Genomic DNA, 27,599 nt, shown 5'->3' with positions numbered 1-27,599 from the left:
ACGGGGCTCTGGGTAGGAGCTTTGTGTTACGGGGCTCTGGGTAGGAGCTGTGTGTTACGGGGCTCTGGGTAGGAGCTGTGTGTTACGGGGCTCTGGGTAGGAGCTGTGTGTTACGGGGCTCTGGGTAGGAGCTGTGTGTTATTGGGCTCTGGGTAGGAGCTGTGTGTTATTGGGCTCTGGGTAGGAGCTGTGTGTTACGGGGCTCTGGGTAGGAGCTGTGTGTTACGGGGCTCTGGGTAGGAGCTGTGTGTTACGGGGCTCGGGGTAGGAGCTGTGTGTTACGGGGCTCGGGGTAGGAGCTGTGTGTTACGGGGCTCTGGGTAGGAGCTGTGTGTTACGGGGCTCTGGGTAGGAGCTGTGTGTTACGGGGCTCGGGGTAGGAGCTGTGTGTTACGGGGCTCGGGGTAGGAGCTGTGTGTTATTGGGCTCGGGGTAGGAGCTTTGTGTTACGGGGCTCTGGGTAGTAGCTGTGTGTTACGGGGCTCGGGGTAGGAGCTGTGTGTTACGGGGCTCTGGGTAGGAGCTGTGTGTTACGGGGCTCGGGGTAGGAGCTGTGTGTTATTGGGCTCGGGGTAGGAGCTGTGTGTTACGGGGCTCGGGGTAGGAGCTGTGTGTTACGGGGCTCTGGGTAGGAGCTGTGTGTTATTGGGCTCGGGGTAGGAGCTGTGTGTTACGGGGCTCGGGGTAGGAGCTGTGTGTTACGGGGCTCTGGGTAGGAGCTGTGTGTTATTGGGCTCGGGGTAGGAGCTGTGTGTTACGGGGCTCGGGGTAGGAGCTGTGTGTTACGGGGCTCGGGGTAGGAGCTGTGTGTTATTGGGCTCTGGGTAGGAGCTGTGTGTTACGGGGCTTTGGGTAGGACCTGTGTGTTATTGGGCTCGGGGTAGGAGCTGTGTGTTATTGGGCTCTGGGTAGGAGCTGTGTGTTACGGGGCTCTGGGTAGGAGCTGTGTGTTACGGGGCTCTGGGTAAGAGCTGTGTGTTACGGGGCTCTGGGTAGGAGCTGTGTGTTATGGGGCTCGGGGTAGGAGCTGTGTGTTACGGGGCTCTGGGTAAGAGCTGTGTGTTACGGGGCTCTGGGTAGGAGCTGTGTGTTACGGGGCTCGGGGTAGGAGCTGTGTGTTACGGGGCTCTGGGTAAGAGCTGTGTGTTACGGGGCTCTGGGTAGGAGCTGTGTGTTACGGGGCTCGGGGTAGGAGCTGTGTGTTACGGGGCTCTGGGTAGGAGCTGTGTGTTACGGGGCTCTGGGTAGGAGCTGTGTGTTACGGGGCTTGGGGTAGGAGCTGTGTGTTACGGGGCTCTGGGTAGGAGCTGTGTGTTACGGGGCTCTCAGTTTGTGTCAGAAGGCATTTTAACTGACTGCATTTCATCAGATTTCACTCTTAACAAATTGCACCTGCCACCAAACAGGACACAGGAGACCCATGTGCTTCATTACAGGATGTTAACACTGAGAAGGGGGCGTGGCCGCCGTTATCTAGCAGGGTTCACATGATCAGGGTCGCCAGGTTCCTTTGTCCCTCATTCTCACAGTGTATACATGTAAAAATTAGCCTTTTGCTTTCTCTCCTGCCAAATGTTTTGACTGATACCAATAATTGATACAATTTTGCCTAATATTGCCGATACCGATAACAACTAACCGCTGAGCTGCACAAACTTGTAGCGAAGCTGTTGCTGGTTACTTTTTATGACGTCATCAATGTGTGTAGCAGCCACACCATGTGACACGGGCCGTGTGCATGGTTAGATCAATCAGAGGAAAAGTGCTTGTGTGCTATTGAGAAGAAAATAGATTTTTCTTTCTCTCTGTTCATTTGGTCTTAATAATGCCATGGGCCATTTAAAAGCTGTTAAAAATACATAGTTGTGTCTATAGTGTGATTTTATTGCCAAGAGAATTGCTGAACTGGACTACATGATTTTGTGCCGACCCACCCACGCTGTGATATCTGGGTCCGCTAGTGCATTGGACCAATAGTGATGCCATAATTTTTAATTTGTTAATTGATGTATTGTGCATCTCTGCTTACTGTTCCCGCTGTGGCCTTTAACTGCTGGAAAGAAGAACCACAGATAAACTGTCTTTCTTAGTCCCATCATCATGGCAGGGGGATCTGTCAAGACCAGTAAAGGATGCTTACAGAGACAAATGGTTTGATACAAAATTTGACGATGAAAATTTTATACAAAATTTGCATTGAAAATAAGAAGGAAATTATGAGCTTAACTGCATGTTTTATGTTGTTATTTTCTCTGTAGTGGCTGTGCGTGTCTCCAGTTGGGTCCATGTATTGCCACCTCTGAGTGGGTGTTTGCCTTCTGCCTGCAGTCACAGTGACTCTTGAACCCCGATCCTAATTCCCGTGGTAGCCAGATATTACCAGAGCCTCTGATCTGACGGCGCTTTAGCCATACGTGCATTGGTATGGCTGTAGGTCTCCGCGTTAGTAGATGGTACTGCTGAATCTACACTAATTGCGGAGCAGACCTCTGGGTGTGTCCATGTCCAGCCTCCTGCAGAGTGAGATGTTGGCTGACCTATTGATGGTGGCATTTTAGGGTCGCACAACAAGTTCTGTGTGCCATGTTCACTCAAGACATGATCTGAAATGCAGCCCGTGCAAATAAATGTTTCCTTAACGCCTCGTGGAGGAGTTGGGATAGTCTGTGTCAGCATGCGCTGTACATGATGTGGACTTGAATGATTTGTATAATTCAGACTTACTGATGGAGCAGGTTAGCTCATGGAAGTTTTACTTAAACAAAAATGTTCCGAGGGAAGAAAGAAAAATGATTGGTTCAGAGGGATAACCAATCAGATTGTAGAAGAGGTGGGTCCAAGCAACTAGAGGAGGCGGGACCAACCAATCTGATGTCTGCAATCTGATTGGTTATCCCTCTGAACCAATCAATTTGTGTTCAGCCATCATCTGGAACGTTTTTGTGTAAGTAAAACTCCCACAAGCAGTGGGCTAGCATGACGCAGCAGCATTCCTACTATAAAATGCATAGAGCCACAGGTCCAGAAGAAGAATGATTTCTGCTTTACTGACTAAGGCTGAAACCTGCCTATGGTGGATGTGAGAGCATGATGTTCACAGCTGCCTCTCTTGCTTGCTCTCTCACAGGTGTGAATTGGAGGCTATCTTCGGCTCGTTCCCCTCTGAGCCCAGAATCCTCCAGAAGAAATATCAGGACTCACTGCTAAGCACCAGGAGCCCCGCCCACTTCGTCAGGTGACGCTACGTGCCCAGTGACCCTGTCCGCAGATCTGAATAGTGTACGTGCAGGAGAGTCAGCCTTAAGATTAATTGTACATGTGGGTGAACAGCGTACCGGTTCTTTTATAGATCTGGTTTGTTTAATTTCATTTTGTTTAAAAATGATGCTTTTAAATGTAGCTTTGTAGAGCTAAAATGTTTGTCTCGCTCAGTAACGTGGGCCAGCTTGACACCGGAAGTTTCTTGGGATCTCAAGATTTGGTAATGAGACATTTTTTTAACCAATTATTTTGCTATATTGTTGAAAACTTTAGAAAAGCATTTCCATGTAATGGTGCCCGACTCATTGATAGATCTCAATCAAAGCAGTCTGGTCCAATGGTGGCAAATTCGGTTCAGGAATATACTGCTGATTTAGTGTTTAACCATTTTACATGGCAGATAGACAAAAGCTCTTTATTCCTATAAAAACATGGTGGCTTGTTTGTAAACCCCACCCAGAAGGTCAGCTAATACCACCCAGAAGGTCAGCTAATACCACCCAGCTGTGCTACTATTCGGTTTTAACTGCTCAAAACTGGTAATTTTATAACTGTGCGAGCCAGCAATATATTCCTCATCTTAACAAACTTCGTAGTTCACCAGGTAACACGAGTCTTCTTGGTTGTGATGTCACCACTCCAGGCCAGATCAGTCAGCCTGACCACATTTCTTGAAAGATAAACGGTTCGCCGACCCCCATAGTGGCTGAAAGCTTTACCTGTTAGGTGCTGACTGGCCTGGGTATCTGACTGGGCTGGGTATCTGACTGGGCTGGGTATCTGACTGGGCTGGGTATCTGACTGGGCTGGGTATCTGACTGGCCTGGGTATCTGACTGGGCTGGGTATCTGACTGGCCTGGGTATCTGACTGGGCTGGGTATCTGACTTCGCTGGGTATCTGACTGGCCTGGGTAGCTGACTGGCCTGGGTATCTGACTGGCCTGGGTATCTGACTGGGCTGGGTATCTGACTGGCCTGGGTATCTGACTGGGCTGGGTATCTGACTGGCCTGGGTATCTGACTGGCCTGGGTATCTGACTGGGCTGGGTATCTGACTGGCCTGGGTATCTGACTGGGCTGGGTATCTGACTGGCCTGGGTATCTGACTGGGCTGGGTATCTAACTGGGCTGGGTATCTGACTGGCCTGGGTATCTGACTGGCCTGGGTATCTGACTGGGCTGGGTATCTGACTGGCCTGGGTATCTGACTGGCCTGGGTATCTGACTGGCCTGGATATCTGACTGGGCTGGGTATCTGACTGGCCTGGGTATCTGACTGGGCTGGATATCTGACTGGGCTGGGTATCTGACTGGCCTGGGTATCTGACTGGGCTGGGTATCTGACTGGGCTGGGTATCTGACTGGGCTGGGTATCTGACTGGCCTGGGTATCTGACTGGCCTGGGTATCTGACTGGGCTGGGTATCTGACTGGCCTGGGTATCTGACTGGGCTGGGTATCTGACTGGCCTGGGTATCTGACTGGGCTGGGTATCTGACTGGCTTGGGTATCTGACTGGGCTGGGTATCTGACTGGCCTGGGTATCTGACTGGGCTGGGTATCTGACTGGCCTGGGTATCTGACTGGCCTGGGTATCTGATGGCCATCCAGCGTTCCTTAAGAGCGGTATGAGGTTCCACCACTGCAGCAGGCTACTAATTGGCTTGTGTGACCCTTGTACCGTGGCACATACATGGAGACAATGATGGTCAAATGGCCAAGGAGCTGAGTCATTGTGGCCAAGCTGAGTCACTGTGGCGTGCGGTTCATGTTTGGGTCTTTGGCACACCTGGCACCCCCCCCCCCCCCACATCAGTACATTTCAGCTCTGGGCAGGAGTAAGGACAGCAGGGTAGCAGGCCTGTGAGCACCCCCACCCACGTCACAGTACCATGAGTCAGAGAGCCCCAGGACAGGCTGAGTCCCCCCTTCCTCAGACGGACTGGCCTGCTGATGGCGGCTTTTTGGAAGCAGGAAAGTGTGGGGGGGGGGGGACAGCAGACTGTGCAGAGATCCAAGCCTCGAAGCGCTGGCTGCTAATCGTAAAGCTAAAAACAGACAGTTCAGTGGAATCAAACGGTCACCAGGTACACTGGTGCGCACGGCAGGGGAGGGGGGCTGGCGTGGCCTGTTCCGAGGGAGTGTCCCCCGCGTGGCAGCAGGGGGGAACCTTTTCACTGGAATGAGTGAAAATCACTGGTTTTGTGGGTGTGTTTTTGGGCCCAGAGATGCTCTTCACTGCAGCAGTAGGGCCAGCCAGGGTCGGGGGGGGTGGAGCAGGGGGCGGGGCTACTGCCGGAGCAGACGTTGAGTCAAACATGAAAGCCAGAGTGCCGCAAGAATTAAAGCGAGCAGAGCTCTGCTTGGCGTCGGCCCTCGGCTATTATTACTCATGAAGTAAATCTCACTGAAATGCAGCTTCCATATGTCCCCACATATACAGTATATAGCAGTGTGATTTCTCCTGCTGCTCCCTTTCAGATTTTTCGGTTATTATGTATGGCTGCATCGCACTTGATTATGATGCAGGCCTTTGACATCACGTCCAAACTCTTACATGCACACTCCCAGACCCGCGTGCCATTCTTGGTCAGGGAGACAAACCATGCAGCGTTAATGGCTGTTCCCATCCATCACGTTTGGGAGAGTCCTTCCTCCCTGTCAGAAAGGCTGCACTCACTAGGCTGTAGGGTGCAGCTGCGCCTCACAGGACCCGAGCTGCATGTCACAGCTCACATTTCACAGCAGCGTATCAGAGCCACGGCAACCATAATCAAATCAAATCACTTTTATTGTCACATCACTAGAACGAGTGAACTAGTGTGTGTGTCTGTGTGTGTGTGAATGAGCGGCCCCCAAAAAAATATGATTACACGACTCTGTGTGTGTGTGTGTGTGGGTGTGTGTGGGTCGGTCAGGAATATATTACATTGTGGGAACCAAATGTGGGGACCCACAATGTGATCAAAACCTGCTATTTTCACATTGTGGGGACCACTTTCAGTGAAGGGAAACTCAATTATATAAAAGTCTGTGACTGCAATCAAAAAACTAAAAATACCAAGACTATTTTGTTTGGTTACTTATAGTTAAGGTTAGGGCTGGGTAGGGGTTAAGGTTGTTGGGATTAGGGTCATCATAAAGGTAGGAATATAGACGCGTGTGTGTGTGTGTATATATACCTGTATATAATTTCATTTTATATGTCACTGTAAGATATACTATAGCTGTTACAGAATATGCAATGTGTTCCTTACATACTGATCACTCTGTGAGGAATGACATTGGGCTGCGGGTAGGAGCTCTGTGATGTGGGTCAGCATGGAGCTGCTGCTGCTGTTGGTTTATCCTCCAGGTCAGGTGAACCCCTGGGGAACTGGCTTCAGCTGGAGCCTTTTGGATGTTGGTAAGCTGCTGTGGTTGGGTCAGGATGGCAATGATGGGAAATCCTCCCAAACATCTCGTCACAGTGAGCATTTTCTCAGCTTCTAGCTCAGCGTTTCCCAACCCAGTCCTCGGGGACCCACAGCCGGTCCACGTTTTTGCTCCATCCAAGCTCCCTGTCAGACAGTCCACGTTTTTGCTCTGTCCGTGGGTCCCAAGGGGCCGGATTGGGAAACACTGTTCTAGTTTGTGCCAATTTCCCACTCATCCCAGTGATAGGCTATCCATTAGCTTGATTAATTATTACATCATACTGTATTCTGAGCAGTAAGGAATTATTGGAGGGTATATCCCAACAAATCCATGATTCCATCCTGTGACTCCCACCGCTTCTAAAAGTATTTTATTATACAATATGGGCACGCCTTTCTTTTTAAGCTGAACTATCCAATCAATGCAGCCGGTTTTACTGGTAAGATTATCAGAAAGCTGATTGGTGATGCTTCCACAGCTCGGTTGTACCAAGCTTTTAGCAGTACTGCTGTTTTCGTCACTTTTTAACTTAAGGTCAGTATTCAGTGTCCTTTCTGATTGATTCTTAGTGAGCTTACGAACGCTGTCATTTTAATCAGCTGTTCTCACTCTAGGTGTTCCTCTCTGAACCTGCTGGGCATTTCTGATGAATGAATTTATGTAAATGTAGATGCTTAAATTCTGTTCTCCTTTGACTTCCTGTACAAATGAGGAACGAAAGACCTTTCACTAATGTCTGACAGTCTATTTTTTTTTTTTAAGTCTGTCCCACCTCTCATTAAAGTTGTAAAACGTCGTGGTTATGGTCTCCCTGGAGAAGGTTGACCTCTGCCCCTGCTGGGCATCAGAAATGTAGAAGAGGAGCTGAGCTTTTGGCCGCTGCTCCTGTACAGTGACCTGAAGGTTACCTGTGACAGACAGGCTTGGATATCAGGCCTGCTGTCCCTGTTTTCATTGTAAGGAGATGCAGGGTTTCGGGCTCATCTGACACTGAAATAAACAATTAGAGTTTAGGGGGGGGGGGGGTCAGGTGTCAACCAACTGGAAGCCCCAAGACATGTAGACTGAATTATTAAGGTGGCAGATTGGGGTCACAAGGACCCCGAACTATCTTTCCTGTTGCTACAGGTATTCTACACAACTGCAAAAATCGAAACCTTTTGGATAAGCAGTGTTGCATTGCATTGTTGCATTACAGAATTACAGCCATCCATTCTTTTTCCATTCCCACTAGTCTTATGCAGGGTAATGAGGGTCCGGAGCCAATTCTGAAAGTTATGGGTGCAAGGAAGGGGAATAACCCAGGATGGGGCTCCAACCCACCGCAGGGCAACAATACTGCTCACTCACACATTCACACCTACCGAGAATTTGGCTGCATATTATTATTTTCAACTTTAATGTATCACTGTAAGTTAGGGGCTCAGATTCATGGTTCGTTCTCTGTTACAGACTAGCACCCTGTCCAGGGTGTATCGCTTCCTTGGATGACTCCTTTTTCCCTGTGATGTTGTCCAGAGTGGATCGAAGGCTTCAGTGTAGGAGAAACTTTGATATGGGATGATAAATGAATAATTTAACTACAAAGCTTTATTTATTATGGGAGATGATGAATCCAAATGAAATGTTGAGGGATCACATCCCCCTCGTCCCTTTTGGTTCCTACACCCCTGACTGAAGATATGTTTTATTTTTGTCCCACAGTCATAGTCCTCAGCAGCTAAGGAGTCCTCCTCTCTGCGTTTGGTCTCTTGCTGTGCCTTGTGTCACCCTCCTACGGGGGGTCTCAGTAAGGCAAAGAGGCAGCTCACGTTGTTATTTATTCATTCCGGGGACGCCTGGGCAGCATAGGGCACAAATGCACCAGTTAGCCAGTTAGCATTGCTGTGCCAGTCTGCACTTCTCACATACTTGCTGTAACGCTGTCTATAAGATTTATGTCTTAATATTCACTATCCTTATATCAGGCCTTGGGTTTTATTATACCTAGCAGAAGTTAAGGTTAGTATTTACCTTTATTTCTGCCTCAGTCTTTGTTAGAAGAGCAAGGGTAGTGTTGGCATGACTTACCTTTGTTTCTGGCCCAGTCTGTGCCATAAAGACAAAGACTTCCATTAGCGTGGCTTTCCTCTGTATCTACTCCAGTGTTTGTCCGAAGAAGCAGGCTAACATTAGCATGTCCTACCTTTGTTTCCGTCTCAGTCTTTGTCTGAAGCCCAAATCTATCGTCAGCGTGCTCTAACTTAGTGTCTGCCCCCATTTAAGGCGAGTCTTAGCGTGCAGGATTGTTTGCGAGGCCGGCTGAAGTGAATTTTGAGCTTTGGGATGTGGGAATGAATGTGTACAGAATGAAATGTACCTTTCCCAGGCTGGCCTCCCATGGTGCACCACTGTGGCCTGAATGTCACAGGGATGTCATAAACGCAGCATCCCCTTTTCCTCCGGTGTATTACAGATGTGCTTTATTATTCCTGCCATTTCCAGACACCCCCGTCACAGTAGCCATACCCCACTGGGCCCCCAATGCTGTGTATAAACTCTCTGTTTTCAATCCATCCCACGGATCGTTCCGACATCACCCCCCATCACGTCAGTGAAATTTTTGCATGAGGTCAACTTCAGACAACAGAAGGTTGGAAACCCCTATTCCCTGTTTACTCAGGGACGTTTGGAGATGCCAGTTTTACTTTCCCCAAGTGTAAGCAAAGTTGAGCGTTGCATGAACTTCCAAAGACTGTCCTCCTGAACCCTTGCTGCTTCCCTGGGTGCTGTAGGGCATCTCTGACCATGTTAATGCGACTTCTGGAAGACAGTGATGGAGAAGCACTTGTAATGGCCCCTCCCACATTGCTTTTGTCTGGATAGATAGCCAATATAAAAGGATGTGCACCCATACTGCAGTTAACATTTAAGTCATTGCAAACGTAGATAAATGAAAGCTGGCATTCTGACATCCACTGGCCACTTAAAATCAACCAGGAAAGGGATCTTTGGCATCGATTACTGGACAGGCTTTCCGGTGCGGTGCAGTTTTTGCGTTTCCTGCCTTTTATTTGCTGCAGTGACTGCAGCAGGCTTTCTGGATGTCTCAGCCAACATGTGGAGGCCCTTGGTCAATTGGGGGTTTCCTGAAGGGCTGGATAGTAACAGCAGGCAAAGAAAATCGAATCACCGTGGTAAGTAGGAAGCGCAACTGCTCGTTTTGGTTCGACTCGGCGAAAAAAAATGCGACTTGGCTCTGCACAGGACTGTGGCGTTCTGTCTGACCCAGTTCTAGCGGGACTGAAGGAGAGATGGAGCAACATACAGTGGACCCCCTCCCCACCCCCCCATTCTGCCCTCTGTGTCATATTACACATGAAACCAGGCTTACAGAAAACCCAACGCCATGCTGACCAGGATTTTTGCCATTTGGCAGGATCAAGCACCAGATTGTTCTATTGCTAATATAAAGACTCTTTAGCCTATCGTGTCCTGTAAATGGCTGAATAATACTTTTATATAACACTTCATTAGAGGGCATTAGAGGCAGAAGGTAGAGCACATCACAGCAAAGGCATTATCCTGGATCATCTGCATTCCTACTCGGTGATTCAGCAGGACGGCAGTTTGATGTCTCAGTGGAATAACGTTGGCGAAAGGATACAAGCTGATATGTCCACAGAAGATGCATCCATTCACCTTGTGACACAAAAAGACCTCTAACCTGGTCAGGTGTCAGCCACCTGAGGGTCCCTGACATGGCAGTGAGTTGAATGGTGACACAGAGGTCTCGCTGCTGAACCGTAGCAGTGTTCAGGAAGCTGGTCCTCCTTGGCTGTGAGCTTGGAGATCAAGCTGATGGCCAGTAGCACCCTCAGCGCGGTAAATGCCACCACACGTTTAGGCCAAACAGCCAATCCCATGAGCCTGTGTTGAGCAACCAACAAATGGTAGCTTCAGTATTATAAGCACTTTGTAAGGTGTAGAGCGTGTAGAGCATGCAGTGGCTACTTCAAGTGTTTGATAGTAAGTGGAAGACATGGAGGGCATTAGGAAGCCAGCTGAATGGTGTGCTGTTGGGAAGCAGGGGTCTGACTGCATGAAACCACTCAGATGTACAGTGCCAGTCAAAAGTGAAAATCAATTGTTTCTAACAAGGAAAGAGACGGAGTGCTGAGACAATGACCTGCCCCCCCACAATCCCCCGACCTAAACCCTACAGTGTGGTTTGGGATGAGTTGGATTGAAGAGTAAGAGCAAGGCAGTCAACTAGTGCACAGAACTTGTGGAACCTCCTTCAGGACTGTAGGAGAAGCTTTCCAGGTGGCTACATCTGGAAGCTGGTTGAAAGAAATGCCAAGAGTCTGCAATGCTGTCAACGAAGCAAAAAGGGGCTATTTTGAAGTTGCAATCTTTGATATGTATTATTTCTTCCCCTTGAGGCATTTTACTATTTGGTGAATAACATAGCTAAAATGGAGACAGATGTGTTAAAAGTGGGTGTGTCCAGACTTTTTGACTGGTACTGTATATTAACCATTTGGACCAACACTGTGTAAAGCACAGACGGCTTTGCAGAAAGGCGAGAGCTGGACCTGTACAAAGCCCAAACCTAGACCTGAGTAAAGTGTGTCTTTGGGATGAATTGGAACACAGAATTAGGGCAAGGGCGGCTATCCTCTGCATCAGTGCACCTTACATAATAGTTTACAGGAGGACTGGAGTACAGCAGGCCTTCAGCAGAAACCAGTTTGGGGAGATCCTCCTACAAGTGGAGTATTTGTTCCATGTCTTTATTCATGGTGCACTCAGCACTTCATTTAATTCCACCAACACTCAGTTATTAAATATACAAGTACACACATAGGCCGAATGAGTCCCTCACTGGTGCGAGGCACTGGGTGCTGGTGGGCTCCAGTGCACAATCCCACACCACCTCCTCCATGGACTCAGGGAAGTGTGATAATTAACCCGAATGGAGAGCAGCCCACAGAAAGGCTGGCTTGGGGAGCTGTTAAGGGAGAACCTGCACCCATGCACAGCCCATGCCTGGAGGATCGTGCTCCGTATGGAAGGTTCTGTGATGTAACGTCGTCCAGGCTTGTAGGCCCTGGAGCTTTAGGGTCTTGGGAATGATGGCAGAGCTTTGGCTGCTCATTGGGTAAGCTCTGCATGGCCCTTCTAGTGAGACAGTAGACATACTGGTGACTTTCAGAGGAATAACTCTATACTGGCAGCTAATGGTTATAAGTGGTGACTGTAGATGGCTGGGTTCACCAAAGGCATAACTTTAAATGTGCAGTTTTTTTTTCCACTAGAAGAGTTTGCCTCCCTGATTTATGTTCCTTAAGGTTGGATTGTCTGCCTTTCATGTCAAGTGAGATGAGGCACAGCCTTTATGCCGCGTGTCTGGAAGGCGCAAGCGGAATGAAAAGGGGCCAGCTGTCCCTTCTGGGGTTGGGGGGGGTTTCTTTTGGAGGACATGGACTGTGTCAGGACACGTGGCTGCCTGCCTGCCGGATCCACTCCTCATGCTTGCCATTCCCGAGACTGCTGGCTAAGCATTGTGGGACGCGTGGATGTCAGCCCAGCTCAGTGTTTGCAGAAATGTGACCAGCAGCAAAGCTCACCAGTTAGTGGCTCCAGGTTTACGTTTATGGTAAAACATGAGTAGAATCCGAGTCCAATGCAAAGCCTTGTTTAAGTCATACAGTACACTCTGGCCCTTTTGAAAGCTCGTTTAAAGCTCCGTATGATTTTTATTGATCCATTGCTCATGGATGTCTTGTCGATATGCTGCTCTTTACAGAACTTGCATCTGAGGCTGAATTTCCTCAATCAAATTACTAAACGATGAATTGAGTGCGATGTAATCTTCTAAATGAGCCATCATCGATCTTGAATCTGATCCATCCGTGCCTCACAAGCTAAACCGAATAGCTGTCAGAGTTAGCACGTAGCGTATGGAAGCAGAATCACGCAAGCAGAAGCGTTGAAAGCCTAGCCTGTGTCATGCATGTGTCCATGCTCAGCAGCATCCAGCGGTATGGATCCGTTGCCATGTCAACTAGGTCTTAGAAGTAGTTGAGCGGAGAGGAGTGCTTATGAACCAGGAGAGCCATTAAGCATGTGATTCTATCCCCTGTGGAAATCTGCCTCTGTGAATCATATTCAAATCAGCCTGCTGTCATTTACCCGGAGTTTCACTGAGATGAATCTTGGACTTGGACGGAGACCAGCGCCTCTTTGTGTCGAGGTCAGGTCAGCCTTGGGATGCTCTCCGTAAAATACCTAACACCCTGGTGGAGATAAAGTCGAATATCCAGGCCGGCAGACTCTCTATATTAAGCTTCTAGATGTTCTTCTCTGTTTGCTAACATCTCACTGGATTTCTGGAGCGTAGATCTGCTTGTTAATCTCATAAAGGTCAGAGTTACGTTCGCTGCTTTCAGGTAGATTGGTTCTGGTCTTCACGGCCCAGAAAGTAACACATTTAGTGAAACAGTGCAGTTTACGCTGCTTGACTCATGCCTGGGGCTGATCCTCTTATGCCTGTTACAGCACTGAACTTGAGCTCAACATGAAATTGGTGCCTGCAGGGAATTCAGGTGTTCACACTTAAATATCCACTTTAGAGCCTATTTGTGTATTTGACTCTATTTTATCTTGTTTAATTCTTATTGTAATTAAAAATGTTATCTATTGTATCTATTGGGTCATTGTAATTTGCTTCAGTAGTTTTGATTCAAAAAGTTAGTCATTTTTCCAAGGGGCTGAAAAGCTGCCTCTAATGTATAACGTCAGGGTAGGGTTGTGAGGAAAAGCTGCCTCTAATGTATAACGTCAGGGCAGGGTTGTGAGGAAAAGCTGCCTCTAATGTATAACGTCAGGGCAGGGTTGTGAGGAAAAGCTGCCTCTAATGTATAACGTCAGGGCAGGGTTGTGAGGAAAAGCTGCCTCTAATGTATAACGTCAGGGCAGGGTTGTGAGAACATGATTCCAGTATTCCGAGCTGACAGCACCAGGTGCTCCCGGCCCTCCTACTGTCACCTGCCTCTCCACAACCCGCTGATGAAGGAGCTGTTACAACGTGAAAGAGGACGTTTATGCCAGTGCACATTTTCCCCAGCAGAGGTCAGTGTGTCCACCTGACCTCAGCATATCTCATGCATGTTCCTCTGTATAAATAAGACATGTAAATAGATAGCTGTAATGGAATTTCAGTAGAGTGATGAGTCACGCAATTTATGATGCAGTTCAGATTTTATAATAATAATTATTACAGTATCATGCCCTGATAGTGGTGGTGAGGTAGTAAAGGGTGTGGTTACATGGAGGACTTGTTGAGAAGTCAGAAGTCCGTGGGGAAGGAGCTGTTCAGGTGTCAGTTGTTCTGCTTCTCAGAGACCGGTAGTGTTTCCCAGATGCGAGTTTCCGGAACAGACGGTGACCTGGCTGGGGGGGGGGCGGCCGGTGACTTGCCGCTCGTCCCCTTGTCCTGCAGTTGTGCAGATGTTCGGTGGAGGACAGCTCGCAGCTAACAACCTTCGCGGCAGAAGGGTCCGCGGTGTGCAGCGAGCACGTGCAGCGAGCGAATGCAGCGCCGAACCAGACCGTGGTGGAGGCTGTGGGCCGCTTTCCATGGTGGCACTTCAGAGCTCCACCAGAATAGGTTTGGAAAGCTTCCTCCACTGCCCCAGGAAGTGCGCCCCCTACTGGGCTTTCTTATGGCGAGGGAACCATGTGCTCCTCCTGTTTGAGGGAGCTGGAGATGGTGCTTACTGGGACCTTGGCTGAATCCAGGCTGCTCACAGCTGAATTGGTGTTGGGGGGGGCTGATATATTTGTCCCGATCCCCACCATACACACACACTCATTGTTATTGATTTAATTTTAATTCATCAGCATCATATAATGTGTACAGGCATATAATGCATGTAAAGGTTGCAATTTTGAAATAGGTCTGCCCCCAAAAACCCACAGTTCTCTGTTTTTTCCCCCCCTCATCTGCACCCCCTGAAATTCCTTCAAGCCCCACCGGGGGGGGCATATTTCACAGTTTGAATGCCGCTGGTCTAGCCTGTGTGCTCTGTCAGCGTGGCACATAGACAGCTCAGTGTACTGCATTTAAAAAAAAGTCGCCGGGCCTGTGGTTCAAGCGCCAATCTTTCAGCGTGTAAAAGAATCTGCTGCCATGTGCCAAAGACGTGGACGGGAGGTCAGATCAGAGCTTTGTCTGCTGCCTACGAGATTGGATTTTACGTCCAGGGCAGATCATCTCGATAAAGGGAACAGATTGTCTCTCCACATACTCCATTACGCATTGCAGTCACTGCCCTAAGCAGAGAGGCGTGAAAAACCCCTCCCCTCCAAGCAAAATGAATAAATAACATTAATAGTCACCCTGCCCTCTTTGTATGTCGCTGTCAATCAGAAGCAGGCCCCACCCAGTCCCTTCTTTTTCACCCAATCAGAGAGGCACGATCTGATAATACGGGGTAGACGCTGAAGGTTGATGTGTGCAGAAAAGATGAACCAAGCTGATTGAGGGCTTCCTTAGTGGTGATTTATACATGCAAACCTGGGGTGGTGCTTGGAGACGTCTGTTTCCCAGCAGTGCCGTCCTTTAAGCATGAAAAACACACAGCATAGCACATTTTTACACATCAAGCCTGTCATTCTTCACAAGAGCCGTGTGTGTTGTTTATCTGTGAGTAGATGTGAGTACACAAGGTCTACTCATCCCCCCCCAGCTCTATGCATGGAATCTGCATCCTGCCCAGGCTCCCCCGCCTTGTTACATACTGGCACAGACCCAGTACTGAATCAGCAGTTATGGAAGACGACTGTAACAGTGATGTGTGATATGACAGGGGAGCTGCACCTCCAGTTTGGGGGTGTTTATGATACTCATTCAGGCCTGTCTGAGATCAGCTCAGGGGTCTGGCTGATGATGGATGTTCAGGCCTCCAGCAGGGACTTCCAGGTGGGGAGCTTTCAGTTTGTAAGCCTCTGTGAAGATGTGCTTAGGCTCCACAGATGAACTTGCCCATCATCTCCTGGCTTTGGGCTGTCAGGTGGGTTCTCGTGTTCTGCAGCGGACATTAACATATATAACCACCCATGTTCGGTAGTTCAGCTTATCCGGTTGTGGGTTTGATGACGCAGTGCCTCTCATGAAACAGGAAATGAGGTAGCAGATACTCTGAAGTGGAAATCAGACCACTATAGGGCACCCAGGGGAAGTGGGGATTCTATGGGAGGAGACCTGGACATCTGGGGTGGTAATGCCTGAAGTGGCCTCACCTGGGCAGACGAGGGATTGATGCCCTGAGGGGGTCTGTGGTGGGTTTGGGCTGTGTGCATCTCTCTGGGTGTGTCACCCAGTGCCGTCTGAGTCATTTAACGCAGGACACGTGGCCAATTTTGTTTATACTGCCTGGCCTTCGGCATAAACATGCTCTTCATTAAAATGTTTTTGCTTCACTGCTTTGCACATCTAATGAGTACATTGTTGTGAAACATGGGGGGTGGGGGGTGGATGTTTGGGGGAGGGGCGAGGTCAGGGAATAAGGCCCCTCTACTACGTTACTGATTGTATTGAGTATAAAGCGAATTACGTCAGAGCAGGCAGCTGCATGATTGTTAGGTTTAGAGAGGAAAGCAGTAACTTTGAACACTGCTCCGTTTTCCTGTCTGAAGTCTCTCAAGGGTCCTGATGAAATAGCCCCATTCCATCCTCCAGCCACCATGTCCTGTGGGTCTGTTCATCGTGTAGAATCGGGTTTCTTGCAGTTTTCTCCTTTGATAACTGAGATGCGTTGAGCTCCTTTTAGTGTCCACTGATAACTGGGCTATGTTGAGCTCCTCTCAATGTCCAACCAATGACTGGGAAGTGTTGAGCTCCTCTCAATCTCCAACCAATGACTGGGAATTGTTGAGCTCCTCACAATGTCCAACCAATGACTGGGAAGTGTTGAGCTCCTCTCAATGTCCACCAATGTCCACCAATGGGTTGTGTTGAGCATCTCTCAGTGTCCACCGAAGACTGGACTGCATTGAGCTTCATCTATATTGTGACCCGCTCTTCCTCTACTGTCTGTCTCTACAGGAAGGACAGCCCTTCTTGTCTCCATGGCAGACAGTCGGCAGCCCAAAGACAGCAGCCCACAGTGGGGGCCCCCAGGGACCCCGGAACAGGGATTAGCTGCCGGCCACGACGAGAACGATTACTCTTCCTACAGGTCATTCCAGCCTGGTGCAGCCGCCGCCCCTTACACCAGCGCCAGGGAGAATGGCTTCAACGGCGACCTGTCCGGCGGACATATGGTGACCGCGGGTAAGGACAACATGCACAGAAGGCCAAGGCCACCCTGTGTGCTCTGTGGACTTGTGCACTCATTGGTGACCACGCATAACAGCTGTGTTGTATCTGAGGAGGAGCCCGAGAAATGTAGCCCGCCCTCTCTGGTAGACTCCAGTAGTGCAGTGGGTTTCATATTGGTCATGTCGCACAGCCCGTGTGTCAGTAGGAGGGACCCTCCTAAGCGGCCCCCAAAAACTCCCCCAAAAAGGATCCCCATGGTTTTATCCAGCTGTGCTAATCAGCTCAGATTTAGTTGCCCTTTTCGGTTATTCGCAGTTTGACACCCAGCCCTTGAACTCTCTTAAAGGTGACGTTGGTTTATTTGACAGCCACAATGCATGTATTATGCTGCTGTGGAGGAAGTGCCAAGGAAATTCACTATTTTAATTACAATGGTGATAAAGGTATCTATTAACGACATTACTGTAAATATGCCAGAGTTAGCCAGAACGCTAGTTTTCGTCTGTAGTCCCTGGGTTTTATAACCCCGTTAGTATCACAGGTCTCCCGATGGCTGTGTATCTGTGTCCCTCTGTGTTGTCCATTAGAACAATGCACTAGCAGCACTGGATTCCCCTTTTCTGGAGATCGTCCCAGCTGCACTTGGCACACTGCTGCCCCCCTGTGGCCATTAAAGCAGTGCGCATGCTAATAGAAGGCACTGCAGTGCTGCATCTGTGAAGACACTTTTCTGACATATCAGTGTATGACGAAGAAGCAGGAGGAACATTCTGATGTGACCTGTGCGTAGTAAAAATTTTTTTTACTTGCTTTGGCAGTGCGCTTTTCCTATTTTTGGAGTTTACAGGGACTGGGAAGGGATGGAGAGGAAAGGGAATAAAAAGGAATTCAGCATGTGCTCCCTGGGTGTAGTAAAGGCACTTCAGGGGTCCAGCCATGTTTACTGGGAATGGGACGGAACGAGGCAGATGTGGGAGGAATTCTCCTGATTATCATCCCTCGTCAGAAAGCAGTTCCTTTCCCCAGCTTTGCATACGTGCCCTTTGAAGCAAAGACATAAAATAAAAGTGAAATTCAGTCCAGTAACAAAGTGTTTTCTGATGTGTGGAAGACAGCCGAAATTTAATTGCTCTCTAAATATATCTGAGTTACTATTCATTTGGCTGTTTGTTTTGGCGGGGATTCAGTCAGGAACCAGTTATTCCAGTTATTAATGTAACGCAATCAGAGTTTCATAAATGTAGATGATGAGATCTTTCGAAGGATTGAACCTGACGAAGTCTTTATATTGTGAGATTTTTTACGGGATTTGACGGGATTGGTTTAGATGAGAATTAATTAATAATTGGTGGTAATGCCAACAATGCTGGCTGGCGTAACGGCCACACGCTGATAGCCCGAAGGTGACAGCCCTTGTTCATGGTTGGCATGCGACGATGACCCTGCAGGAGATTGGCGTGCTGATGGCTGTGGATCATCAGAAGGCTCTGTGACCAGCCTCGGCCCCCCCTTCCCCGCCCCCTTTGTTTACATATGTGGGTCTGTGTGCTGCTCTGCAAGTCCTGAGATGGCCTGTGTGGGGGAGGGGTGGGGCTTGACCCCATCTTGGCACCATGGTTGCCGTGGTAATTAAGGCCCAGTGCTCCCCCTCCCCCGGCCATACAGCAGCAGCTTCCCGTCAGTGTGTTGCCATGGCAGCGGCTCCTACACAGCCCGGTGTGCTCAGTCCCTTTCGTATTCCTCATTCTTGGCTTGCCTGGTTCCCGGCTGCTCCTGGGAGCTTGTCTCCTTGGTCCCCACCGGCCCGCTTTGCCACATGTCACGCTGCACATATGTCATCCTGAATTCCAGTGCCAACACGTGTTCCTGTAGGCATGATTTTATATGATCACGATTCTTTTTTGCCTTTTGTACATCAGTACTGAGGAATTTTTATTCAAACTGTAGAGACAGTAACATATGACATCCAACAGCACGAAAGAAGATAAAGGCACTCACAGATATCAAAGTAGACCTATGGCTGAGCTATTGCAGGGGCGTTTCTCGATACCAAGAGCACAAAGACCGTACCTGTGGCCTTTGTCAGAGCGGTCTTTCTAGCTAAAGAACTTGGGGTGCAATGACTCGTGGGATTGATCTCGTTCGGTGAGGATGCAACTGATGCATCCCTGATATTTAGGGCGGAACAAGAGCAACATCCGGGGATTTTTACTGTCCTCTGTATTTTTCTTCTCAGCATCGGAACTGGTCTTTGGCAATGGAGGATAACGTAAAACGGGTCCACGAGAACACAAGTACAGTCAAGCGCGTATTGAGAAACACCGTCTTTTGTCGCCTGTAGCTGCCAGAAAATGCTGGTATGGATTGGCACCATGGAATGAGGCAGTGAGAGCTATGCACTGCATGCCGTGTGTGTCGTCCACCCTGTAGCTGCCGGCGATGTCGCCGTTGCGCACATGCAGTTTGCCACTAGTCCGGCTCGTTGCATCAGTAGCTTCCCAGAACCAGTGCTATCTATGCTGCTTTCTCGTAACCATGGCAACATCGCTCGGCCCACAGGCCATGGCAGGGATCGGACACAGAGATCACCATGAAGGAACCCGTCGTGTTAAATAGCCCCGCGGATCACATGCAGATGCTGGGAAACACAGGCTGGCTAAGGGCTTCATGTCGCAGCTAGATCACAGCCACCCCCGCTTAAATGGAGGGCGTGTCTGAGCGCCCCCCCCCCCCCCCCCCCAGGCTTGGGTACTGCGTGGCTGTGCTCCGCTTCCCCTTTATTTAATGATCTCCCCATTGTCAGCCTGCTCCAGATGTCTCCTGCCTTACTTGCGTGCGCTGTTGGCAGATACTGGTTTTGGCGACAATTTCCACCCCCCAACCTGGTAATTAAAACGATGCCTGCCCTCTGTAAGGATCCTGAGCCCAGCCAATGGATATGGGGGCTTAGAGGTTTGTCATATTCACCTGCTGCCCCCCACCCCCCACGCTTGGCTATAGGCTTTAGCCGTCAAGGACAGAATGTCATCCCAAGGTAGGATCTGTGGGTTTGCTGCCGGTGTGGAGTACGTGTCCTCATACGCTGCCCGTGTTTATCATCGATTTTCTCTAGGTGCTCTGGTTCTCTTCTGAAGATCAAAGACGCATGATTGGCTGACGGCTGTCAGCCTAAATATAGAAAATGGATGGATGTCCGGGTAGCTGGTGGTGATGCAGAGCTGCTGCCGTGGGATGTTGACTGTGCCCGTGTGCCACAGCGGGACCGGGCAGCGTGACTCGTGGGCCAGCTGGGGGCGCTCTGTGATCTCGCCGAGCTGAGGACAAGTCCTTGTTGCCCGGGGCAACAGATTTGCTTGCACGCAGAGGGGTCCTGGCACGGGGTGCCGGTGGGCTGGCTCTGCCCGGCGCTCGCTTGCTCGCGCGCGTGTCTGAGTGTGTGCGGCGTGGGCGTGGCGGTCCCGTGCCGAGGAGCCGGGCTCTAGCTGAGCGTGGCACCGTGTGGGCGCGGCATTCCAGTCCGGATCTGCACGGATCGGCATTTCACGCGGAGGGAAATCGAGGAACAAAGGAAGCGGTGGAGGTAGGGGGGGGGTTCGCACAGTCTGCGTGAGAGATGGGACAGGGGCACTTGGCATTTGTCGTGGGGGCCCTTGGCCCTTAGGAGTCTCTGTGTTGGGTAGCATCAGCCTGTGTTTCTGTGTTTCCATTGTATTATTGCCTGTGTGTCAGGTGCGTGTGTGTGGTGTGGACACGTATGGAGTTATATGTGCGTGTGCATGAACCTCTGGCCCATCCCCATTTCTGTCCCCTGTGAGAGTAATATCTGTCCCATGTCTGTCCCCTGTGAGTAATGTCTGTCCCATGTCTGTCCCCTGTGAGTAATGTCTGTCCCATGTCTGTCCCCTGTGAGAGTAATGTCTTTCCCATGTCTGTCCCCTGTGAGTAATGTCTGTCCCATGTCTGTCACCTGTGAGAGTAATGTCTGTCCCATGTCTGTCACCTGTGAGAGTAATGTCTGTCCCCATGTCTGCCGAGGGGTATCTGAGGGAAAGTGCTGTCTCATTGGGTGGCCGGCCAGCCCTCCTGATAGGCTCGATTATGCGCCCTGGCTGCCGACGGAGTCTGACGGGGGCTCATTTGCAGGCGAGGCACATTCGCGGTAGACTGAGGGGGGGGGGTTGGGAGGGGCCTTACGGCCCGCCTCCCTGTGGATGACAAAGGCCAGTACTCAGAGCCGCACCGGGCCCAAAGCTCCCGGTGATGTGACGACCAGTCATGGCTGGCTGAGTAGATCCAGACGTGGAGGGAAAGGCAGTCTGCAGCGACCCGGGAGGGTGAGCGAGGCTCCGGGCGATTCGGGGGGGCTCCAGTGGGCGCCGGGGTCGTGGAAGGTTGTGGGGATTTGAGGGAGCGTTTGAGGACAACGGGCAAGATGAATTTTCCAAACCCTCCTTTAACATAAGGGGTAGCATAAATGGCTTAAGAGATGGTTAAAATGCCTTAATGGAGCATCTGGCCTCTGTGGTTGTGATGGCATGAAGGCTTTCAGTGAAAAGCACCTGCTGACATGGAAAATCACAGAAGTCGTGAAGCTATAAAGACTGCGAGACACTTATATTGAGTATGATGCGAAAGAATCTCACCGCCGTTTCTTAAGTGCATCCTCTGCCTCTGTGGGCTGTAGGGTCAGTGGGTTTTCAGTGTTAATCGGAATGGTTCCCGCATGCCTTTCTGCCGTCTCCCCGGTAACAGGGTGTGTCGGGGCCGCTTCCTCTAGCCTAGCCTCCTGGAGCTGCCGTTGCCATGGAGATCCCCTCAGACACGATGCTGCCAATGTTCCAGCCATCGCCGATGTATTTTGTTCCGACCTGTTTCCCCCCCGCGGGAGATGGGCGTCAGTCGCTGCAGCAGGGAGACAGGAAAACAGAATTGACTTTATTTTCTTTTTTAAATCCTGGGTTTTGTTTGTTTATCATTTAAAATGATCCTGGGAAGCCTCTTCTGAAAAGGCCCTGGAAGCATCGTCGTGTCGCTGGAGGCAGGAGCATCAGCGGTATGTTAGCAGTGTTTGTGGCGGCTGCTTTGCACCCTGCGTGGAGCTGCGGAGATGAGTAGAATCCCAGCTCTGGGGGCCACGCTGCCTCTGCCCGCTTCCAAATAATCAGCGACCGAGCAGCGGGGGCCCCCAGACTGTTAATCGCGATGTTTTACCCGTTAAAGTCTCAGATGAATGCAAGGTGCTGTTACAGTTTATGTAGATGGGCATAATGGCTGAGTTAATTACAGCACAACTCAGACAGTGAAAGGCTTTTAACCTCCGCTTCACCTCCTCCGAAATGAACGTCCTTCTCCACGCAGGGGAGGGAATATTACAAAATCGAATTCAAACCTGACATCGCTAAATCTGCCTCCGATTTATAATACATGTGCTATTCTCTCTAAAATTACATTTAAGTGCCTGTCTCGGTGTCTGGGGCCTGTTTGCTGAAATGTCCTCTTTAATAAAGAGAACAGAGGCCCTGAACTGAAGCATGGTGCGGTTATAGACTGATGCTGGCAGCATTTATGTCAGTCTGCTGTGTGTGTCTGGTAGTGCTGTAGTTCTCGAGACCGGTCTTGGTCTCGAGACCGGTCTTGAGACCAATTTTTTGTGGTCTCGGTCTTGTCTTGGTCTCGACTCTATTTGGTCTCGATCTTGTCTTGCTCTCGACCCTATTTGGTCTCTGTCTTGTCTTGGTCTCGGACATAGCGGTCTCGATGGGATGGGGAAAAAAAGAGAAAACAGCACATCCTCACTGAACAGTATCATTATTCATTACGCGCCTCAATTCAAATGCAACCAGTCAGATGCATCTACTTTTTTTTCTCAATGGACACTGCCAGTGCACAGTCCACACACTTCATACACATCGCATGATATCGAAGTCGGCAAAGAAATGTTCCAAAATGTCACCATGCGTCACCATGTCACATGGTACAAAATCCTCGCGAGAGCAAGACGACTTGAGACAGACCGTGCAGCACAAACTGGAACCGCCTCCATGACGACGCAACATTGCTCTTATTGGCTGAAGATTTTAGTCACACGCATGACGTTTGTATCCCAGGAAGTTCCATTGCTTTATCTGCTATTTCTCCCGAAAAGCACATAAAGCAGTGAGAATTGGTTTCAGTTCATTTACCTGGTAAAATAACATTTAAATAAATTACATAAATGCTCTAACAGTACAAGTAAGTTAGTGGTTTATTTATTGTTAGTTACTATAATGTTGTGCTGCTTTATTTGTTTAATCGTCCAATCTGTGAAGAAGGCATGCAGGTGATATTTGTATAGATGTATCTACACCCTCCTGGCAGTGCTGCCATTGCAGTCAGGTCTCACAGACTACGAGGAGTAGAAGTAGTCCGACTTGGCTGCAGTCAGTTTATACTCCACCCCTGCAGCCGCCGGCAGATCGCGCTCCATGTTGCGTCAGCTGCAGACAGAGCTAAGCCCAAGTCGAACGCACCCATTGCTTCTTTAAGGGAGGATGGGCAAAATTACAACGTCGTCGGTGATTGGCTGTTGTGCTGGCGTTCAGTAAACCTCTGCTCGATAGGCCATCGAGTTGTCTGTCTCAGCGCATTCTCTAAAACGGAGAAAATTTGGTTGATCGAGTTTTATAGTCTGTGTGTATCAACGTGATCGTCCTTATTTTTATATTTATTTATTCGATAAAAAAATCGAGATCGTTTTATCGCCCAGCACTAATAGCATTCTCTTCAATTCAAAGCAGAGGATCATTACATAGCTGTATTCATAGCTTACCCGAGGCCTCTCTCCCTGGTATAAGAGACTTAATATGAACATCTTTCTGGTACATCCCATCTCTTTCCCTTGACGAGGTCTGATAAAATGGTTATAGGAGAGGATTGCTGAGAATATTATTTTCCATCAGGCCTCGTAACTATGACAAATCTTGGAGATTTTAAATGAGAGACATATGGACATATGGACAATATAATTGAAAAGATAACATGAATTTGATTTAACGAGTAATGACACTTTACAGCAATGCCTTTTTTCTCTATAGTTGATCTGAGTAATGTGATGTCCATTCTAGCCCTAGTCTGTTTTCGGTCTTGGTCTTGGTCTTGGTCTCGACCAGTCTTGGTCTTGCTCTCGCCTTAGTGTGTCTTGGTCTTGGTCTTGGTACCCTCAAGTCTCGGCAATGTCTTGGTCTCGGTTTAGGCGGTCTTGACTACAACACTAGTGTCTGGCCTTCTTATGATTAAAATAATAAACGTATTATTAATGATTAATATTATTCATAAAAGTATTGTTAATGATTCATGTTATTAATAAAAGTATTATTAATTATTAATATTATTAATATACATATTATTAATAAAAGTATTCCTGTTCCTTACACAGCAAAGGTAACCTATTGGCACTAGGATATTCATCGTACTGCAGCAGGATGTTCTCTTTGGAATTTGAATTACTTTTTATTTACTTTGAATTACTTATACACTATGCTTCCAGTAGCCCTCAGAATCCCAGCAGGGACAGCTGGTGACATCATGGCTGAGGGGTGAGCGCCCCCCCCCCAAGGCTGAGCTGGCTTTCTGTGTGTTTCTGTGTCACGCAGAGCAAGTGTCGGCACGCATCGTGCAGGAGGTGACGGCCGAGGCTGTGGCCGTACTGAAGGGCGAACAGGAGCCTCGTCAGGAGTCTGCCAGGAGACTGCCCTCAGGTAGGGCCCGGGGCCCCAGGGAGGGGGAGTCACCATGGTTACGGTCAGGAAGCTGAGTGACAAATTCTATGTTGTTATTCAAAGCATTCACAAAGCGTAGAAAATACATATCTACAGTCCTAGTTTATTTCCTCTGTGTGTTATGTCGTGTTTCCATGCCAGAATGACTCAGTCGTTCAAAACTACGTCATTAATGTTTATCTGTCTGTCAGAGAGGCTCAGAGGATTAAACAGATTAAACTTTCCTGTCCCTCAGTCGAAGACTCGGCTAACCTGCCACCGTCTCCTCCGCCCTCGCCGGCCGCAGAGCAGTTCGGACCTCTGGAGCAAGGTAGGAGTGTGAGGGCATGCCTAGGTCTATCCAGCCAGTAACAAAAGTGGGAGACAGAGCGAGAGTGTATGTGAGCGTGACGGTAACAACAGAAACCATGTGAAGCTGTCGCGATGAGCTGTAGCAGCGGGAAGGTCAGAATCAGGCGAAGTGACAGACTAACATGATCCGGGCTTTAATTCAGCCCAGCGGAGCGTGGCTACAGGGCCACACCCGCCTCTCCCAGCTACCCCCGCTTTCTTAAAAAAACACCCATTCCGTTCGAGAGGGAAAGAGGATCTCTGGAGAAGAGATGGGAACAAGCGCATCCGGGGCGGTTTCGGGTGTCCCTGGGTCGTGAGCTTCATTAGCTGTCCTCGGGTTAATTTTCTGTCTCTGTGAATGTATCAACTTCCTCCTCTTCTTCAACCCAGCACGACTGCGAAAAAGTTGTGTTCTCCTTCCTCATCCCGCAGCGCTGGGCTCCTCGCCCTTCCCCCCACCCCCAATTCACCTCCTCCCCCAAAATAAAATTTTAAAAAAGCCCTTCAGGTCCAGGGACCAAATTCAGGTCTCAGGTCTCTCAGTGTTGGCTATGGCGCCTGCATGACGTCATTGACCCCCCCCCCTCCCCCCCGTGCCCCCCCCCCTCCCCCCCGTATCCTCGCAAACCCCCCCACAGCACGTCAACTTCCGTAGTCCCTCTTGTCTTTCACATGATGCCGTTTTTATTTCCCATCCCCTGTTTTGCATGTCTCCTGGTATTTCTCTCCATGTTATTCTTGTTGTAGCTCAGTGCCTACTTTGCCTTATTTTATACATCGATTTTGTTGTTCCCTCAAGTTCTCTTGACCGTACTGACCTCGTGTCTGTGTCCAGTGATAACATAATCACCAGAACCAGGTGACAGAATGAAGGTCATGCGCAGATCTGTCGACGTTCTCGATCTAGAAATTTAATGATACCTGAGATGTTTCTGATGTTCCGTCAGAGCTGTTTCAACTTCGGAAAGTCGTAACGAGACGCAGAGCAGTCTGGGCGTGGCCCTTTCAGTCGCCGGCTCTCTGGTGATCATGTGTCCCCGTGTGTGGGTGTCCGTGTGCCTGGTCATCTGGTCTTCTGGTCGTCTGGTCACCCGGCCGCCTGAGCGCCTGCTCGTCTTTCTTTCCTGTCTCTCTCTGTCCGGTTTTCCCTGCAGTTTTCTCCCTTGTGTCTGTTTGTAGATGTAGGGGATGAGGAGAAGGCAGGCCCTCTCCAACGCTTCCAAAATTCTCGGGAGCGGTGCAAGTTCCTCGCCCCCTCCATCTCGGTGTCTGTGCCCGACGATGACCCCTACCACTCTGATGAGGAATACTATGAGCACCCCTTGTTCAGCCCTGAGTGGACACGCTATGGCTCTCGCCCTTCGGGGCAAGTGGCCGCGTTTAGGCAGATCGAAGGTGAACCACGCATGGTTCCTCTCCTCTGTCCCTCCTCCTGCCCCACCCCCCGCTCTTTTCTGTTCCACTCGTCCGTCTCCTCTGCCTCCCCCTACTCTCTCTCCCGCCCCCCTGCTGCTTGCTCCTGTCCTCCCCGTCCTCGATCTCTGTGTCACGCGCACCGCTTTGTTTGACTGTCCGCGCATCCAGTCCCGTGTGCTGTCATGGTGTTGATCGAGTGCTCCCTCTCTCCTGACGGCGCCGTCTGCGGATGGCGCTGCCCGCACCCTACCCCCCCCCACTGCACAGATGCATACCCTCATCACCTGACTGATTTTTACTTGTGTTCATTTCTGCTCTGCACTTAGAGTTCATTCCTCTTAGGTACCCGTACAGTTATAGCCCCCTCGACCTCAGTCGCATTCTCCTGATTTTATAAGCCTTTCCCTCCACTGGTAGATGCACAAGGCGGTTTTCACACAGACTCAGCTGCCCGCTGTTCTGCTCGCAGACATTTGCCCCTGCATGGAGAGCCGATGCACACATGCATACGCGTACCCTCCCACGTGTTGCTGCATGGGCACTTGTGCATCCTGCTCAGGAGTGCTTACTGGCAGTGATCTCCAGCTGATAGGCGTGACACCCGGGGGCGGCGTGCTCGCACGCACGCGTCTGCCTCACGCTGGCCGTTTTGCGTTGACCTTGCGATGAGTTTTATGAGCTTTGTGGCGTCTGGCTCCTGCGTTCCTGTAGTCTGCCTCTGTGATGTCTGGTTTCAGATTTTCCTTTGTGGTGTCGACCCCGTAGACCCGCCCACCCAGCACCCCCTCCCACCCCAGTAGATCCGCCAAACCAGTACCCCCTCCCATCCCTGTAGGCCTGCCCACCCAATAGCCACTCCCATCCCTGTAGGCCCGCCCACTTAATAGCCACTCCCACCCCTGTAGCCCTGCCCACCTCTCCTCACTATACCTATACCTGTATAAAGCTGCCTAAATCTGGGTGACATCAGCTCTGTTTGTTACACGCTGCAATGAGGGAATGACTGTCCGTGTCAGGCATTCCGCTAACAAGCAGCTCGATCCTTCATGATCTGACCTTGCAAAAGCCTCGGGCAGCGTGGTGACCAAACTCAAGCCATCCCCTCC

The 27,599-nt window shown here is 49.8% G+C and overlaps 1 protein-coding gene across 8 annotated transcripts in view; it reads left to right on the top strand.

The window, feature by feature from the left end:
- Positions 1-27,599, top strand: part of map2 (microtubule-associated protein 2) — a 79,533-nt gene that overhangs the window by 31,284 nt on the left and 20,650 nt on the right. For 4 of the 8 annotated variants that reach the window (XM_023837780.2, XM_023837777.2, XM_023837784.2 and 1 more), the window contains exons 2-6: positions 3,128-3,235; positions 16,772-16,999; positions 24,619-24,723; positions 24,980-25,054; positions 26,257-26,472. In XM_023837780.2, coding sequence (XP_023693548.1) covers positions 16,795-16,999; positions 24,619-24,723; positions 24,980-25,054; positions 26,257-26,472 — 601 coding nt within the window. In that variant the 5' untranslated portion in view covers positions 3,128-3,235; positions 16,772-16,794. Of the gene's footprint in view, positions 1-3,127; positions 3,280-16,771; positions 17,000-24,618; positions 24,724-24,979; positions 25,055-26,256; positions 26,473-27,599 lie in introns of all 8 variants that reach the window. The other 4 variants (XM_023837783.2, XM_023837781.2, XM_023837785.2 and 1 more) reach the window with 2 other exon arrangements.

The sequence above is a fragment of the Paramormyrops kingsleyae genome, chromosome 16 (assembly GCF_048594095.1).
Source record: "Paramormyrops kingsleyae isolate MSU_618 chromosome 16, PKINGS_0.4, whole genome shotgun sequence".
Lineage (NCBI taxonomy): Eukaryota > Metazoa > Chordata > Actinopteri > Osteoglossiformes > Mormyridae > Paramormyrops > Paramormyrops kingsleyae.
Note: the sequence above shows the minus strand (reverse complement) of the source record. Positions and strands in the feature narration are given on the sequence as shown.